General features: G+C 38.9%; 1 protein-coding gene across 1 annotated transcript in view; it reads left to right on the top strand.

Annotated features, from left to right (window-relative positions):
* Positions 1-312: 312 nt before the first annotated feature.
* The window catches only part of ATE1 (arginyltransferase 1), a gene marked incomplete at its 3' end in the record, with an annotated part of 83872 nt that continues 67342 nt past the window's right edge, over positions 313-16842 (top strand). Inside the window, exons 1-8 of the mRNA XM_082002170.1 lie at positions 313-566; positions 1691-1754; positions 2112-2174; positions 2885-2988; positions 3794-4066; positions 9783-10015; positions 11760-11888; positions 12899-13027. Of these exons, the coding sequence (XP_081858296.1) occupies positions 464-566; positions 1691-1754; positions 2112-2174; positions 2885-2988; positions 3794-4066; positions 9783-10015; positions 11760-11888; positions 12899-13027 (1098 nt within the window). The 5' untranslated portion in view covers positions 313-463. The remainder of the gene's footprint in view (positions 567-1690; positions 1755-2111; positions 2175-2884; positions 2989-3793; positions 4067-9782; positions 10016-11759; positions 11889-12898; positions 13028-16842) is intronic.

Here is a 16842-nt window from a genome sequence, read left to right as displayed (position 1 = left end):
CCTGCGCCTCCGAAGGCGGCGATCCCCGCTGCGCCGTCCCGGCGGGGCCGCGGCCGGGCGGGGCGCTGGCGGGCAGGGCCGCTGCGGCGAGCGCGTCGCCGGGCGCCATGCCTGCCGCCGTGGTGGAGTACAAGGGCTGGAAGGAGGGCTACCGCTGTGGCTACTGCGCCTCGGAGCGGGGGAAGGTCTCCGCCGGTAAGCGGGAGGAGGTGGGACGGGACGGGACGGGACCGTCCGGGCTGCTGTGGCGGGAACCGCGCCTGGGGGCGGGGGAGCGCGGCCGCCCTCACTAAAGATGGGGGAGGTGCCGCAGCTGCCCACGGTAAACATGGCGGGGCCGCTCTTTCCTGTGGGCGCTGCCCGTGCCTTGCCCGTAGCAAAGATGGCGGCGGCTGTTTCCGGAGGTCTTGGGGTGCCGTCCTGAGCCGGGCGGCGGGGCGCGGCGAGTGGGTCACCGGGGTAGATGGCGGCGGCCGGCAGCTCTCCGAGCATCGTCGAGTACTTCGGCGGAGAGGATGGCTACCGCTGCGGCTACTGCAAGAACGAGACCGGCAACCTCTCCCATGGTGCGGCCCGGGAGCAGGGCGAGCTCTGAGGGCAGCCGTGAGCGGGCCGCGCCGGTGCCGCCGGGGAAGGGGGCGGCTGGGGGTTACGGGGCTGCGCCTAGCTGGTGCCAGCGGGGCTGAGGGGGGCCTGCGAGCGGCGGGTAACGGCGGCAGCCTCCGCTCGTCCCACGGCTGTCCTCCGGGAAGTGCCCGACAGCCCTTACCCAGGGCCGGCGGCGCGGCGGCAGTGCGGGCTCCCGGGGCAGCCTGCGAAGCGGGAGGAGGTCGGTGTGGGGCCGGGGGCTCACCGGGAAACCTCGCCTCACGGTCTGCTTTTACAGGAGTACTTCTCCAGTCTAAGGGCAAACGACCAAAGGTAACGGGAAAGCTTCGTCGAGAGTGAAGTGATTTAATTACTGTTGCCGTAATATGGGCACCCTACCTAGGGATGTGGTTAGGCTTGCGCCCGGAGCGTTCTCTCGGTACGGTTTTACTTCTCAGGTGCGACTGCCCCGCCTGAGCTGCCGCCAGTCGCAGCCCGGTGCCCCCGTAGGTAAGAGTGAGCCTGCCCGGCGAGGCGCAATGGCTCTCAAGCGGTGGCTCGTCCAGGTTGGCTTCGGCCAGCTCAGCGGGACGCGGACTCTGTTCTCTTGCCTGGTGAAGAGGTGGTGGTCCCCGAGCTCGGCCCAGCTCGGCGGCTGCCTGGGGAGTTGCTCTCTGGCGGGTCTCTGGGAATGGCCTGTGTCAGCTTCAGCACCTCTCGGAAGAGTTCTTCTGGCCCGACGTCTCTGACTGATTTTAAAAAAATTAATGAGCAGTATTATGTTATTTTGTTGGTCTATCTCTGGGAAAGGTAGCAGGTGGAGAGGTAAACTTTTAACTTGTGCAGTTAGAACAATATAATTGATTGCATCCTAGGTTTTATGTTGGTTTTATTTGGGGGTTTTTGTGGTTTTTTTTTACACTTAATGTGGGTGTTGAAATCAGTAATTTCTGAGGTTTATTAATGTGCCAAATCCTTGAAAGACATCTGTTCAAAAGTTGCCATTAGCTACTCGGATCTACAGTAATATTTCTGTAGAACTTCTTGTATTTGAAAGCATAACTATGGTTAGTCAAGTGTGTTACTGTATTATTTATTTCAGGTATGTGGGCACATTCAATGACAGCTCAAGATTACCAGGATCTCATAGACAGAGGATGGCGAAGGTAAATTTAAAAAGAAAATACAAAGCCGTGTTGTCACTTTAGATACAATTTAGAATCCAGATTAAAAATTTAAGTCTGTGAAAACAGTTAACTGGTTTCCATAAGTAATTAAAATAGAAGTATTTGTCCAGTACTCTCTGACCTTTTTGTAACATGACACTGTTGAAGAGGAAAATGTTTGGTTATTTTTGAAGGACAGTATTTTAGTATAGCAGCAAAAAGCTGAAGAACTTGCTTCTCAACTTTTGTTACTCTTCGTATAATATTGTGATATTATTTTAACAAAAAAGGTTGGCCTTTCATTTATTTTGCAGTATAAGCAACAAAAAATCAACACATATTTATTATTATTTTTAGAAGTGGAAAGTATGTCTACAAACCCATCATGAATCAAACGTGTTGTCCTCAATACACAATAAGGTAAGAAGCTTGAAATATGCTGCTGTAAATGATTTGACTGCTTCAGATATGTTCAGCCATTTGTGTTTACTGCTTTAAATACAGAATACTTGAAAGGTTTATGTACTTCTAATGATACTTTGAATGCTAAATATATGCTGTTGGGTTTGTGCATAGGCACATCAGCGGCGCCATGGTGTTTTCCTGTAAGCAATCTACTGATTGCATACCCTTCCCCTTGCTTCTGGGTTGCAGTCCAAGCAAGAGTCCTGTGATTGCTCCCTTGCTCACGGGTTGCTGGTGAGCCCGTGTGTCTATATCCCACAAACAGTGCTCTAGTAGCTCAAATAAGACAGGCCGTCAGTTGGATAGGTATGAATATTATAGATACACTTTTCTGGCATTAGTAGTTAGTATCGATGCTGTATCTATAAAACAGATAAGTGAAAAATTCTGGTGTGTTAGCCTCCTAGGAAAGCTTTTTTGAGGTCATCTTGGCATATTTTAGTGATTATAGTGATAGACACGCAGCACATGCCATAATAACGCAGTACGAGGCAACATAATTTTAATAACTCAAAAGTGTTGATAAAATATTTGACTGCTTAATATAGGGAAACTTAAGAAATAATTAAAAAAATACATATACAGTGTAATTTTTTAAAAGTGGTTCCTTAACATTTTTTTCTGCAATAATTTTTCACAAAAAAATTGTCTTTTTTCTTTTTAAGATGCCAGGCTTTGTGTTTTCAGACCTCCAAATCTCACAAGAAAGTTCTGAAGAAAATGTTGAAATTTATTTCCAAAGGAGATGTTTCAAAAGCAGTGAGTGAAGGTAAGAAATTCTTAGTGTTTGAAAACAAATACTGATGTTTGACAGGAGGATCAAGTACCTGCTTGAGTGATTGAATGGCTAATACACTTTGATTTTTGTATATAGACCCCTTCATAAAGGTTTGTGTAGGTAAATAAAGAGCACTATGTAGCCCAGAGACCAAATTGTGCATCCAACTTCGTCTATTGAAGAATACATTTCTTTACTTTTAGTATAGACCAACTTATTTTCTTTTTAATCTCTGGACACGGGCTTGCTTTCTAGCTGGGTGCTGTGGAGAATTAGACCCTGTTTTTACCTCTGTCATAAAGTGATAATCTGGAGAGGACTAAGCAGGACAGTGAGTGGCAGAAAGAAGGAGGAGCAAGCAGGGGAGAGGGTTTTTCTTCCAGCTGATTGAACAGTGACCTCCCATTTATCCAGCACCAAAACCAGCTATTCTCAGTTGTGGTGGACCTTGTTGTGTTGATTCTGAACCATTATAATTTGCCTTGTGTGTGGGTGTTAGGGGTTTTTTTTGTTTGTGTTTGGGTTTTTTTGGTCATGTTTTTTGTTTGAAGTTATGGCATGAGATCAGTTGACTACCCCAGTTCAGTGGAGAAAATAAAGCTGTTCTCATAAATGAGTTGGTGCTAGTAATTCAGGGTCATAAAGGAAGCTTTCTGTTTTCAGACTATTGCAAACAGTCACTTTTTCTGTTGGAAAACAGTTGTAAAATTGGAAATTAATTAATGTTAATTGTACAAAGTATGACCTGTGGTTATACAGAGTGAAATTCACTCATGCAGTTTTCGGTTATTTACAGAAGAGCCTATGGATTCCCATGTAGAGGATGCGGTTGCGTGTGACTTTGCATACAAAAGTGAATCTCATGTCAGTCAGTCGGAACTGACTCCCTTGAGTATGGATCACACTGAGAAGGTGGAGAATGAAGATAAGGACACAGGAAAAACAAAAGAAGAGGTGAATAAGCAGAAGGTGGAATCGGGTTCTCTTCTGCTCTGTGCAGAGAAAGACACGCCAGTCCCTGGAGAACCATCACGTTCGGCTAAAATTGTTCATGCACCGCCCAAGCCAGGTAGTAAAATTTCTGTTGGTAATTGGAATATACTGTCATGATTTCTCATGTTGCTGATGTCCTTCTTTTTAACTTGCCTAGGAAATCAATAACTCTTTTTATTCCCTATACTATTCCCAATTTATGGATTTATAGTGTATAAATTGAGAGGTGCTGCATGTTACTTGTTTTCTTGGGTTTTTTTCCTGAAAGTTGCATTGATTTTTCATTATATATTTTTGGGTTTATTTTTTTTTAGTTTACTTATTGAGAATACACATCTCCAGCTGACAGTTTCTGTAAGCTATTTAGACTGCAGTCAGATAGGTCAAGGTGATCGAATCTCATCAGACACTAGGACCGGTTTCCAGTTTGGGGTACTTCCGTGTGCAGAATAAGACGTACATCCAGCTTTCACTTTCTTCTGTGGGGTGTGGTGACTCGGGCTTTATGTGCCTTGAGATATGGTTGCGCAAGACTAAGCTGGATACAGCTCTGGCTGGTACTGCAGGAGTGCTAGTTACTGAGTTAGGCTAAGGCTTAACGTCTCTTGTGCAACAGTGGGAAACAAGTTTAAGACCCAACAAAAACACCTGAGGTGATGTTTTTACATGTCTTAATTTCTGCAAGTCATCTTGTTGTTACAGAAATTGTGTTGCTTACACCCTGTGAATACACCCCAGTAACTTGTTTAAGACTATTTTTTTAGACTTTCATAGACTATTTGCCACAGACCTAACTGGCGTTGGAAATATGTTCAGTATATAGTTGTGTTGTTGTTTTGTATGCTTAAAGAAAACTGTATCACTTTCTGCTAATATAAAAAAAAAGAAAAAAATCCAGATTCTTCTGGCCCTTTATAAAGAATAAAACTTTTTCATCAGTTTGGGAGCTGCCTTGTTTTACCCAAGTAACTTTAGATTACAAAAGCAGTGTCACTAGAGGATGTGAAATTAGGAAAAACTGTAGTAATTCTTCCTTTTTTTTTCCTGTCTGTGAACTTAATACTACATTTCTGTAAGGAAATACAGTAAATATGTACAAGAAGTAAGGCAATATCCTTTATTTTACTTTCTGATGCATTTATATAATGCTACAGCTCTCAGGTGCCAGGAACTGAAGGTAAATGCTTATTCATTTCTACAGTTTCGTGTGAAAGTACATGGAATATTGGTGGCATTTTTAATATAATAATATTAATAATTTTAGTATACTAATTTTAATAGTACGGTCACTTTTTTTAATATGGAAGTTATCCCTCTGTCAAGCTTTTGAATCGTAACTGTAAGGATTTCTGAAATGCTGCCTTTGGGCTGAATTCGAACATGAAATCTTCTCCCTAAAAAAGGATAATCTCATTGTCAGTCATCTGACTGTAATCTTTTTGTGTGATAGCTCTTATGGTACCCCTTGCTGTGGCATGGGAGCCTGGAATCTACATCTGCTTGCAGTGGTGGTATGCTTTTCACATAGCTTGTTGTAACAGGGAAGACCGTATGTGAGAGCTGGTGGGTGATCTCCTGCGTGATGTGATCATGCAGAGGAGTCCTGGGGGCTCCTCGAGGGAAACAGAAATGCTGGAAACTGCTGCTACCAGGATGTATCCAGAGTGCTGTGGGTTGCCTTTCCTATGGCTTCTCTTGAGTCCTGGCTGCGTTCTGGTGGGACATGGGCGATTTCTGGGAAGAAGATGATAAGGGGTGGATGAATTATTGCCGGAATAATTCATTTGACCAACAGCCTGCACTGGAAAAGAAGGTAGAATTGCTGACAGACTCTTCATGGCCCAGAGGCTGCAGATGAGGCAGGCTTGTCTTACAGATGATGTTTCCCGTTTTGCATAGCGTCTATAATGGCTTGTTCAGAAAAATAAAAGGTATTTCTGAATTGCAGTTAGCCAATACATGGCAAGTAATGTTAGTTAAAATCCTAGTGAAGACTGGGTATGTTAGAGTTTCTGCATGTGTTGGGACGTCATACTAATTCCTAATTTCACTCTCCTATTACATGCTGTGCCAGTATTTATAAGAACTTCAAAGTACTTTTTCCTTCATAAAGGTTTTTGTCTCTTTCTATAGGTTGGCTAATTTAAAGTAATGTTGTTTTGTCCTTATGGAAGGCTCGTGCAGATTAGTTCAGGTTTTCACTAGCTTAACAAGGAATTTTGCATCTAAACAAAAATGAAAGTTTTCAGAAATGCTTCATCAGAAAATCAGCAGTGGTGCATAGAAGCAGTACTGTTACACGTTCCTGGAAAACTTGTCCAGAATTTTTAAGGCTGTATTTTTGATTCTGTGAAATGCAGTCGGAACTTTTATAGCCCTCATATAGTTTATAGCTTATATAATTTGTATTTGTTGTATAGAACCCTCTTCGTTTTTAAATAATTAATGAAAAACTTTGGGTTATGTAAACTTCATTTTGGAAGCAAACTAAGTGGACCTTGACAGCAGATGGCAGTCTTGGGTAAAGATTATGGGTGTAAAGTTGCCATTGTTTTGAAAAACGTTGCGGTATGGTCTTCAGTTATGTTAAGAATAACATGGGTAAAACTTTAAGCACTGGAAATGCAGGTAAAGAAAGCTTGAACATTGTACTGTGTTTCAGAAAAAGAGTGTTTACTTCTAGAGAGGAGAAATATTCATTAGTGTGCCTCTTTCTGGAGATTTTAAATGAAATATGAAAGTGAATAATAAATGCATCAGAAAGTTTGTTTAATCTTTATTTTTTTCTTTTTAGAGTAGGTGGTGTCACAGGTCAAATTTAGTTTAAAATTTTCCAGATAGAAAGCAGTTTAGTTTTCATCTTGGAAAATGTAGAGTCATTCCAAAACAAGATTGTTTAATTGCGTTTTTGTTCCTTTATAAACAAAACAGGTCATTGTCTTATAGGAATAATGGGCTGTTTCTGCACAGTTTCAGCTAGAAGAGAAGGTTTGCTTATGTCTGTATGCACATTCATTGTTTTAAGAAGTTTTTCTTGCTAATTTACAGCTTGTAGAAGATATGAGACATGAAACAGATCCAGATGCAGATGAAATACTCATTCTTCAAATGTATCATGAGTATTTTAAATGAATAATTTTTCTGACTTGTTTGCCCATGGACAGGTCACATAGTATCTGTGATTTCCTCATAATATTGTCCTTTTCTGGTGAATAATTTTAGCTGTATGGATGAAACAAATACTCAGAAACCTTAGCTGAGAGGTAAGAACATTCATCATAAAATCTGCTAGTGTCATTGTAGGATGTCTGAAGAGCACCAAAGTGGCATTAGCTCCTTTTCTAAGCATCTTGAGATACAGAGCATCTCAGGATGCTCTCAACATTTCAGCTGTTGTGGAGTATGTGGAGAAACCAGACTGGATCTTTTCTGGGTGAGCCACAAAGAGCTCGCTGCTAACTTGCCCCAGGAATGCACTTATAAACTCTGTGAATTCTGTATGGTATGCACATTAAAAATAATAGTTTACAGCCTTACTGATACTTAAAAGTTTATCCTAATATAAAGTCGTTGGCCAATTTCTATGATATATCTATTGGTAAAGAAAGATGCAGGCTGTGACTCTGAGGGCTGCAATTCTTTGCAGGTGAAGTGACTCTAAACACATCAGTGAGCTCTTAAAATATCAGTGCTTTCACCATTTCCAGTTTGCAGAAGGATATCACTGTTCTCCTTGTCCATGGGGTGGTTTGAAGCAGGTAGAGAACAAGAAAGATGTCACTTTTGGCTAATAAGTTACTAGTAAGAAGAAAGAAGAGGAAAGAAAGCTCTAGTTACATTTGCATAGGAGTTCTGGAAAAAAGAACTTCCATGTAATTTCCAGGCCTCCAAGACAGTAAAGGGGGATAAACTGTAGTTAAGTCTGGGTTTGGATTCTTCTTTATTTTTTATAAACATTAACAGAGTTGGCAAGGTGTCATCTTCCTAATGCTTCGAATGAAAGCACCTAAAATGAAAGCACCTTCAAATGAAAGCTCATTCAGGGTACTTTCCCATTAGAAAAGGTAAGTCTTTCAAAAGTTGCCAGTGTGTTTTTTGCAAATACATGGATTTCAGGAGAAAGCTAATGGCATAGAAGACTTCTTCAGCAGTTTGTCATAATATTTGTTACAGGTTTTGTTCTGTGCAAGGTATATGAGTGTATTTCCCTATAGGGGAGTAGGTTTTTTCCACTCTTCCTCTCCTTTTGAATTTTTTTATTACAACTCTTTTGGCCTCCAACTCATCTACCACTGCCTTAAAAAAAAAAAAAAAAAGAGAGAGAGAGAGAAGTAGAGTTACTTTATATAACATTAGCTGGCTGCTGATGAAATTTTGAGTGCAACTTTCCTTTGCTATGGAACTTGGAACAGCAGCTGCCAGGCTGAGACAGGTATTCCTTGAAAACTGCTTATGCCTACCACCACTGCTTCCAGCACACAGCTCTTACACAGCTTCTAGGGTGAGGTATGGTCGTCAGTTACTTGTGTGCACTACATGGAATAGCCACCACCAAGGTACAACACTTAAGGAAAGACGAAAGGCAGCACTGAGAGTGTTAGGAAGATGTTTTTTGCTTTTTTTAAGTTTTACGAATTTGAATTTATGGATTTACAATCAGTATCGATGAAAATAATACTGTCTAGGAAAATTGCTACTTGTAAGTACAATATTTGTTTAGTAACCATCCTTTCAGTGCATTTGGTGGGTAGCATGGAGACCAGCCATTTTTTTTTTTTTTTCTTCTTCTTAATTGAAGAAAATTCTGTGTTAATTTTTCTAGTACTGGCATTCTTATATCTTGACTTTTTATCTTACATTATTGTCCTAACTATGAAATTAATCTGGTCCTTTCATCGAGGAATTTGGACCACTCTACTTTTTATTTGTGCATGTCTTTGGATTTATATTCCTTTAAAACTAAGTTCTTGTAGTACGAATTACTATTTTCCATGCTGATTTGTTTTCTAGGTTTGACTTCTCATTTTAAGTAAATAGCATTTCACAAATAGAACATTATAAACAGTTGACCAGGTAAATTGATAAAAGGAGGTAAATTGATAAAAGTGAATTGATTAATACAAACAGACAATCTGAATACAATTTTAAGCAAAGGTGTGAGCTTATGTAGTCTTTTACTCTTCTTTTGCGTGACAGCAAAATGTGACCAGCACTAATGGTGCTGGTGCTCGCAGCATTTCTATACACTCCATGAGGATTCCAGGTGACAAAAAATAAATGTTTTTTTTCTTTGTGTTTCTTCTACAGGAGTCTGTTGTGTAGCCACCTGGTTTTTAATGCAATAGCCAAATTCAGAGAATTGTTCTACGAGGTTTTGTGGTTGTGTTTTTTTCCTTTCAGTATTTTGAAGCTGATCCTGTAGCTGTTTGGATATAGTACACTATCATACCTTACATTAAACAGGAGCTTTTCTTTCTTTCTGAGAGGTGGATGTGACAAAATGATTTAAGGAAGTCTTTTAATTTAAAAAATAAAATGTAACTTTGGCTCTGGGATGGAAACATAGTCAGGGTGTTTCCATATTAAACTGCTGCATCAAACAGCTGTAGAGGAAAAATTATTGCAACTTAGCTTGGCATTAGATGTTGTTGGTAGTTGTATATGGGAAAGACATGTTATATTCAGACTATGGTCCACAGTTAATGGTGATTTTAACCATTTCTTTTCAGTGATCAGGTAGGAACTACTTGTTTGTTACAAAACGTGGTGTTTAATTCTTTGTGCCTTTGCAGGCAAAGGGGCTGACTTGAGCAAGCCACCGTGTCGAAAAGCAAAGGACATACGGAAAGAAAGAAAACTGCAGAAACTCCTTCAGAACCAGATGTGCACTTTTGAAGGCTCTCCGCTTCAAGCAGGAGATCAAGTTTTCCTCTTGCAAAACTCTAAATCTAAACCAAACCAACCTAAAACCATTGAAGACTTTGTTTTTGTCTCTTTACCTGATGATGCAGCACACAAATTAGAGGTAACATCTCGTTCACTGTTGTTGGAGGCAAATTAAAGAGAAGTCTAGTTAAGGAGTTTTTGAAATGCTTAGGTGTTCAGTGTCTGTGACTTCATGGAATGGTTATAATTTAAATCTTGGAATACATGTGGTACTGCATGATACATTTATGGTTCAGCTGAGCTGTATGTAACCGCAAGAGGGTACTCTTGCACTTGCAGTCAGTTGTAGCAGAGCCCAGTACAGTTACCAAAGTAACTTGTAAATTGATTTCATACAGTGTGACTTGAAAATGAAAGACTTTGAATTAACTCAGTGTTGAATGATGAGAGAGATTCAATATTTAGTTCTGCAGTATAGAAATACTTAAACTGTCTATGCTGGTGAATCGTGACAAGAAAGCAGTAACTTCATAAAATTAAACAGATAAGAAGATAGCTGCTCCTTATAAACATCATTCATACGTGTTGATGTCTTTGGAAGCTGTGAAAGTGATGGTAGAAAATTTTACTTGATATACTGGTTGTCATTAGACCTATTAGTAATATAGAGACAGTCATCTGGAAGGCTTTTGGACTTTCTAACATTTGTTAATCGTAAAACCTTCTTTTTCTTTTTCTTTTTCTTTTTCTTTTTTCTGGAAGCTGGAAAACTATCTGAATATAAGTATTTTCCTGTAGTTACTGATTATCAATGGATATTGATATTATTGGAAATTAAATTTTTAATATTCTTTTAGTAATTATTCAAAGAGGTAGTGATGATGATTTAAAAGATTCACTGAATAACTGACAGGAAGCCATGAAACTGATCCATCTCACGAACTCACCCAGATTTTCTTATGAGCTGTAGAACAGAAGTATGATGGCTGTGTCTGAACATCTTCATTTAGAAGATGCAGGAAGAATTAAAAGGAGGATGGTTCCAGCAGTGTTTTCCCAGACTGTATTTGCTCCTTACTATAGCTGTCGTGTGGGGTTTTTTTTGTTTTTGTTGGTTTTTAAATAGATCAGAACTACTTGTAAAAATAGAACCATACTGAAAATTATGTGTTTTTTTTGAAATGAACATGTCCTTAAATATGCTTGAAAAGAAATGCTGTGTTGCTCATGTGATAGCATTCTTTTCGGTAGGGAGCAATCATTTTTACGAACAACAATTTTAAATTTATAAATTAAAAAAAAACCCCTTTTTTTGTGGGGATTTTAAGAGTGATGGGGAATACAGGTAACTTCCTATTACAATTAACTCATAATTGAATATGGAAACATTGTTTTGTCTTCCTCTTTCAATCTGAAAAATACCAAGAAATCCCCCTGGGATTATTGCAATAAAAACAAGGTCTTTAGATAAAGCGCACAGATCTGAGTCTTCCAAATGCATGGGTCCTTCAAGTATTTTCTGTACAGTGTGAAACTACGAGAGAAGATTTTAAAAAGTACAGAAAAGCTCTTTAAAATGTTGGTTGGCATAACCATTTGTTGGTATTATTTCCTAAAAACTATTTATGTCGCTCTTCTGTAGGCATTTTAGTTATCCTAATTTGCAGTTTGAAAACCTTGTATGTTATTCAGTGTAAATATAAAAGCCTTCAATAGCCTAAATTGAACTGAAGAATTGGAAGGCTATTGGCTTATATTGATTAGACTGTTAGGGCCCTTATGCATGAATTCAAAATGTCGCTCTGTTGTGATGTTTGTATATCTATAAATATACAGTTATTGCATGTTAGTGTAATAATGAATGTGTTTAACTTCTTCTGAAGGTGAGGGTGGTGAGATCATCTCCACCAAGTTCACAGTTCAAAGCCACATTTCAGGAGTCTTACCAGGTCTATAAACGTTACCAGATGGTTATTCACAAGGACCCACCTGATAAACCAACTATAAATCAGGTCAGAAGGCCAAATTAATTTTATGCAATGCTCAGCTTCCCCTCCATTTCATGTGTCTTGTTTCTAGGAGAAACAAATGTGGATTTGATATCCATTGTATATTCAGGAGCATGTAAAATACCGGATCAAATAAAATCAACATCCTGGAAGTGCAAACTCTTTTGATATCTCTTTGTGAGTGCCACAAATATTTCGTCTTAGGTGCTGACAGAAAAGTTAAGGAAGTTACACGGGGATGCTATTGAGTAAGAGATGGAGAGAATGAGGGTTTTGGAGGTAGATGTAGGCCTTATAAATCCAAATCTCATAACTAAAACCAGTGGGACACTTAGCTTGATAACTAGTCTCATTGGCTTTGGTTTGAATGCTGCCATAAGGAGGAACAAGCATGATCAAGGCCAACATGCGAGTGAAGAATTTATCACACGTGCAAGTTGTCAGTTTAAAGTTCACTGAAGTTTTATAAACCTCTTCACTTTCAATTTAAGCCCTTCAAGAAGTAATCTGTGCACTCCATCTAAATTACACATCATTACTGCTTCTTGTAATGACCAGGCGGTGTGTAATATTTAACTGTCAGACATATTACCTCTCTAATACTAAAAAGAAAATAATTCAGGAATTTTGAGGAAAAGTATATGTAGCAAGAATATATAATTGCTAAACCAGGGCAGTGAGTGATGTACCATTAAGAACAATACATTTTAAAAGTTCTTGAGGCTGTACAATGAAGATAAAATATGTGGCTGATTTGATAGGTAATGTGGTCAAAAAATAGGTTTTTAGTTTTTATTCTTTAATGAAAGGATGAACAGTTAGTTTAAGCTTAGTGTTAGTTGTTAGACTTTCCCCTGCAGGAGGTTTTCTTGTTACTGTGTTTAAAGTAGAAAACTGGCTTCAGAGGCTTTGAAGTGGATAGGAGGAGATCTTTCACTAGCCTTACCTTCAGAAGCATATTATCTGATTATATGCACTCAAAATAGTCTGCTTGTATTTTCCTTGCTCTGAAGGTGAGGTTAGTACCTGTCTCCTTTGAGGACCCCCAGTTCAAATCATCCTTCAACCAGTCAGCCACTTTATTTGCCAAGTATCAGATGGCTATACACAAGGATACACCTTCTGACTGTGGAGAAAATGAGGTACAGTTCACTGCATGCACCTTTATGAAAACATTTTTTTAATGCACAGTTAAATGATGTGAAATGGTGTCTCTTAGAGGGATTCTAAATATTAAAATATTGGAGTCTCCGTTTTGGAGGGAAGGTAGTGTGGTTTTTAGCAAGCCTCTGTTGCAGGCTTCAGCCCAGGGGAAACTGAGCTGAGAGAGAGGGATTATGCACCATCGTAACTAAAAAACTAATGTTAGCAATGAGTTAAGGAGAGCTGCTGTTTGTACATGATTTGTAAAGAGCTCTGGGATTGACATTGCCACTGGAAATGGTGTAATGGTATGGAAGTGCTTTTTTGATGGCAAAAGCATCTTCCTCTTTAAAGTTGTTTGGTGCCTTTTTCCACATTTGTCCTTAATTTTTTGGTGGTCTTGCTTGATTTAACACGTGAAGGCTTTAAAAATCTGTTTTACTCACATGTCATCGCTAAGCGTACATTTCAACTAGAACTCGCCTTTGCAGCAGAAATAGGGCAGAAATATTCCCGCTAGCCGATTGTCTGAGATTCAGTGAGAGTACATTGCTTATGAATAACGCCTGCTTTTAAATTGGTGTTTACAGGATGCTAATCCTAATCTAATAAGAAAAAAAGAAAAAAAAAGAAGGTACTTGTGGGGTTCTAAACAAGCAGCAATTCTCCATTTCTCTGGCAGGTGGCACAACATTTTCATTAGCAGAACTAATAAAAGTGCTACCTCAGATCTATCATTTCTATTGACTACAAATGATTGACTTCAATATTGATCAACTATCTAGTCAGACTTTTCTGTTCTTGAGAGCAATACTTGAAGAAGTGATACCTAGCAAGCTGTGGCTGCTTTCCAGGTAGAATAATAAAACCACATAATCATTTCTGGCTTTAGTTCAAAAGAGTGTAAGGAGAGCTTTTTTGTGAGGTCTCTGTAATGCTACTGTGGAAGGCCATAAAATTTAATTCACTCTGTTTTGTAAAATAGTGGGACTCACAACAATAAGTAGTAGTCTCTGCCCTTTTTATAATTACTGACATAAATTGGGTTAATTATAATAATGTAAAAATTGGAAACATGTCAAGAAAGATTAAGCTATTTACTAGATTTGTACCAGGCATTACCTGGTCTGATTAGGGACTTGATTTGTCTGTTATAATGAATGTATTTCAGCCCTAGTGCTTAGATATAGCATATATGCCACCATGCTTTTGCTCTGAAAATCTTGTTGCTGCAGAGTAGGTGGCAAGAACTTCATATATTTACTTTTTCTTTGCTTAGAATTACAATTTTTTTTTTTTAATACGGTGATTACATCATGAAGAAATGAGGGCAAAATCGCGATGGCTGTTTGCAGTTCAGTTTTGAATAGCAGTTAGCTCTCAGTTCATCTAATCTCTGTTTGGGTCAGAGTTCGTGGTTTGGTGTAGACTTGAGTTTAATCACCCATGGAGCTTTTTCAGTCTGGGGGAGGAAAGCCTATAAAGAGATGTTAAGGACAGTTCAGGTTTCCACCACCTTGTGGTATAAGGTCTATCACTCCTGTTGAATAGGAAGGAGATGGACTTCTTTTTACTGCTAACAGTTTAATGGATTTTTATCTTTTTCCTTGTTACTTGCCAGAGTATTTCCCTACTCTGCCTTTATCTTCTCTCTCTGGTGTCATGTTTGTGCAGGCTTAGTATAATATTGCAGGGGAGACATAAGACCTTCTCTGAAGCATCTAGTAAATGTAAAAAGTCAGTCTGATGCTGATGGGTTTTAATTTAAGTCCTTCTTTAGCACTGATAAATGATGTTGTGTGTTCATGTGAGTATCTGGCTGAGAAGGTCTTTCTATTTACAGTTATCAGGCACTAAAGCTCTTTCACTTCAGTCAAAAACATTTTGTATTTCATCCCTGCAGGAAGTGAACTGAAGAATGCTTTACACAATATGTATTCTGCTATTGTTTAGAAGCTTTTTTTATATAGTTATTTTTTGTACTGAATCTTTGTGGGAGGAGAATTATCTGAGTCACTTTTAAGAACAGAAGATACTAAGTAGGGTAAAACTGATCCAAGTTACTGAGAGGAAGGGTGGAAAATGCTATTTGAAAGACCTCAAACTTTTTCTTCTTCTTCTTTTTCAGACTTTTTAATGTATCGTACAGACATTATGGAGCCAAGCAGTTTTTTATGTAAAGGTAGAATGAAATTCTGTCCTATACATAGGGCTTTTTATCAGGGTAGTAACAAGTCAGCTTTTGGCTTTAAACTGGTAAACATCCAAGAATTTTTTTTCATCTAAAAATTAAATTTCGCTTTTAATCTGTGCAAACTAATGTGTGTATGGTGGATGAACACCCTTTCCAGGGAGAGTCCTGCACACTTTTGTGTTTGGAAAGTTTCTAGATTAGGGAAAAGTATTTAATTTTATGTTTGGCTGAACATTTCATATTCAGAAACCTGCCTATATTTAAATTCAGAATCCAGCAAAAATTATGGGACATACTAACAACTGTTTGGAGTATATTCTTACATTGTTGACATTACAATATCCTGTCTGCCTGTATTAGCTGCTAGCCTAGTTTAATATTAACCTTATTACACTAAAAGGCAATTTTAGGAATAGATTTAGAAATTTGGTGATTATTTGAAAATAACACTAACGTGATAAAACAGTTCACAATGTTAACAAAAGATATGTGAACCCTGAAGCTGATTATTGCTCAATGAGTGTGAAAGAAGGCCTTCTTTTTGCACCTATGCAATGTCTGTACATCTTTTCATCAGGATTTTATGTGAGAAAGGGGAATAGATAATTTCTAGGACAGAAAATCCACTGAATACTTGACACCAAAGATTTCTTTGAACTTCTGGGCACGCTCTGGTTAGTACCACTTTGAGCCCAGTGATAACTGTTGTTTCAGAGCCCTTCAAGACGGTGGGCCTTTTTGAATTTTGCCTTTCTCTCCTTGCTTTCTCCTCTCCTTCCTCTGAATCTCTGGAGACTGCAGTTGCACTAATAACTGTGTGTTCATTAGAAAGAATCTAGTGTGAAGTTTTGCTGGGGAGAGTCTTGCCGTGCATTTTGGTGATGCAGTACTGATTCCTGATGGAGGCAGTGACTTTTGTTTGTTCTAGTAAAAAGCAAGGTAGAAATTTCATAGTGGAATAAACTTTTTCCAAGTCCCAGTGTTGGTGTTACCCCTGCGGTGATGAAACTTTCCTTTTCTATGGAAGCAATCATCACAATCTTCAGTGCCGCTTTCAGTGGCAAGTAGAGGATTTGGTAAGGTAGAAGTATATTTGCTATCTGCCAAATAAGTTAATATTCTAGGAACAGTTTTGAGTATCTCCTTGCTCCTGGAATTAAAACCAGGTTAGCTTGCAAGTGAGAATTTTTCAAATCTGTTTTTATCTTGACATAAAAGCCGCTTATTTTCTGCGTAGGCTTTTAAACTCTTGATTATCCCCTTTTCTCCTAGTTTGTCTGGTAGAAATGGAACCTCCCTTGGAAACCTTCTCAACCCTCTCAAAAACCTTTGGTCAGTTGCTACAGGATTTCAGCTTCAAAACTGACCTGGTTGTGTCTCTGCTTCGGCATGCTGTCAAGTACTGATGTTATGCAAAGTTGTTGGCACCTAACAATATTTATGTTGGCATGTTTTTATTGAATTGAATTGGTGTCCTGAGTCAAAACATAGCAAATGATTTTTCTAATTAAAGGTTGCTTCATAATACTTGCTCTTAAATAGTGCTGTGGAAGAATGGATTTTTCAGTTTTTCTCTGTGGGAACACAAAACCTTTATTAAGCTGCTATGTAAATGCATAA

This window comes from Phaethon aethereus (genome assembly GCF_964289735.1).
Source record: "Phaethon aethereus genome assembly, chromosome: 7".
In the NCBI taxonomy this organism is placed as follows: domain Eukaryota; kingdom Metazoa; phylum Chordata; class Aves; order Phaethontiformes; family Phaethontidae; genus Phaethon; species Phaethon aethereus.
The sequence above is the reverse complement of the archived record's forward strand: the minus strand, read 5'-3'. Positions and strand labels throughout refer to the sequence as shown.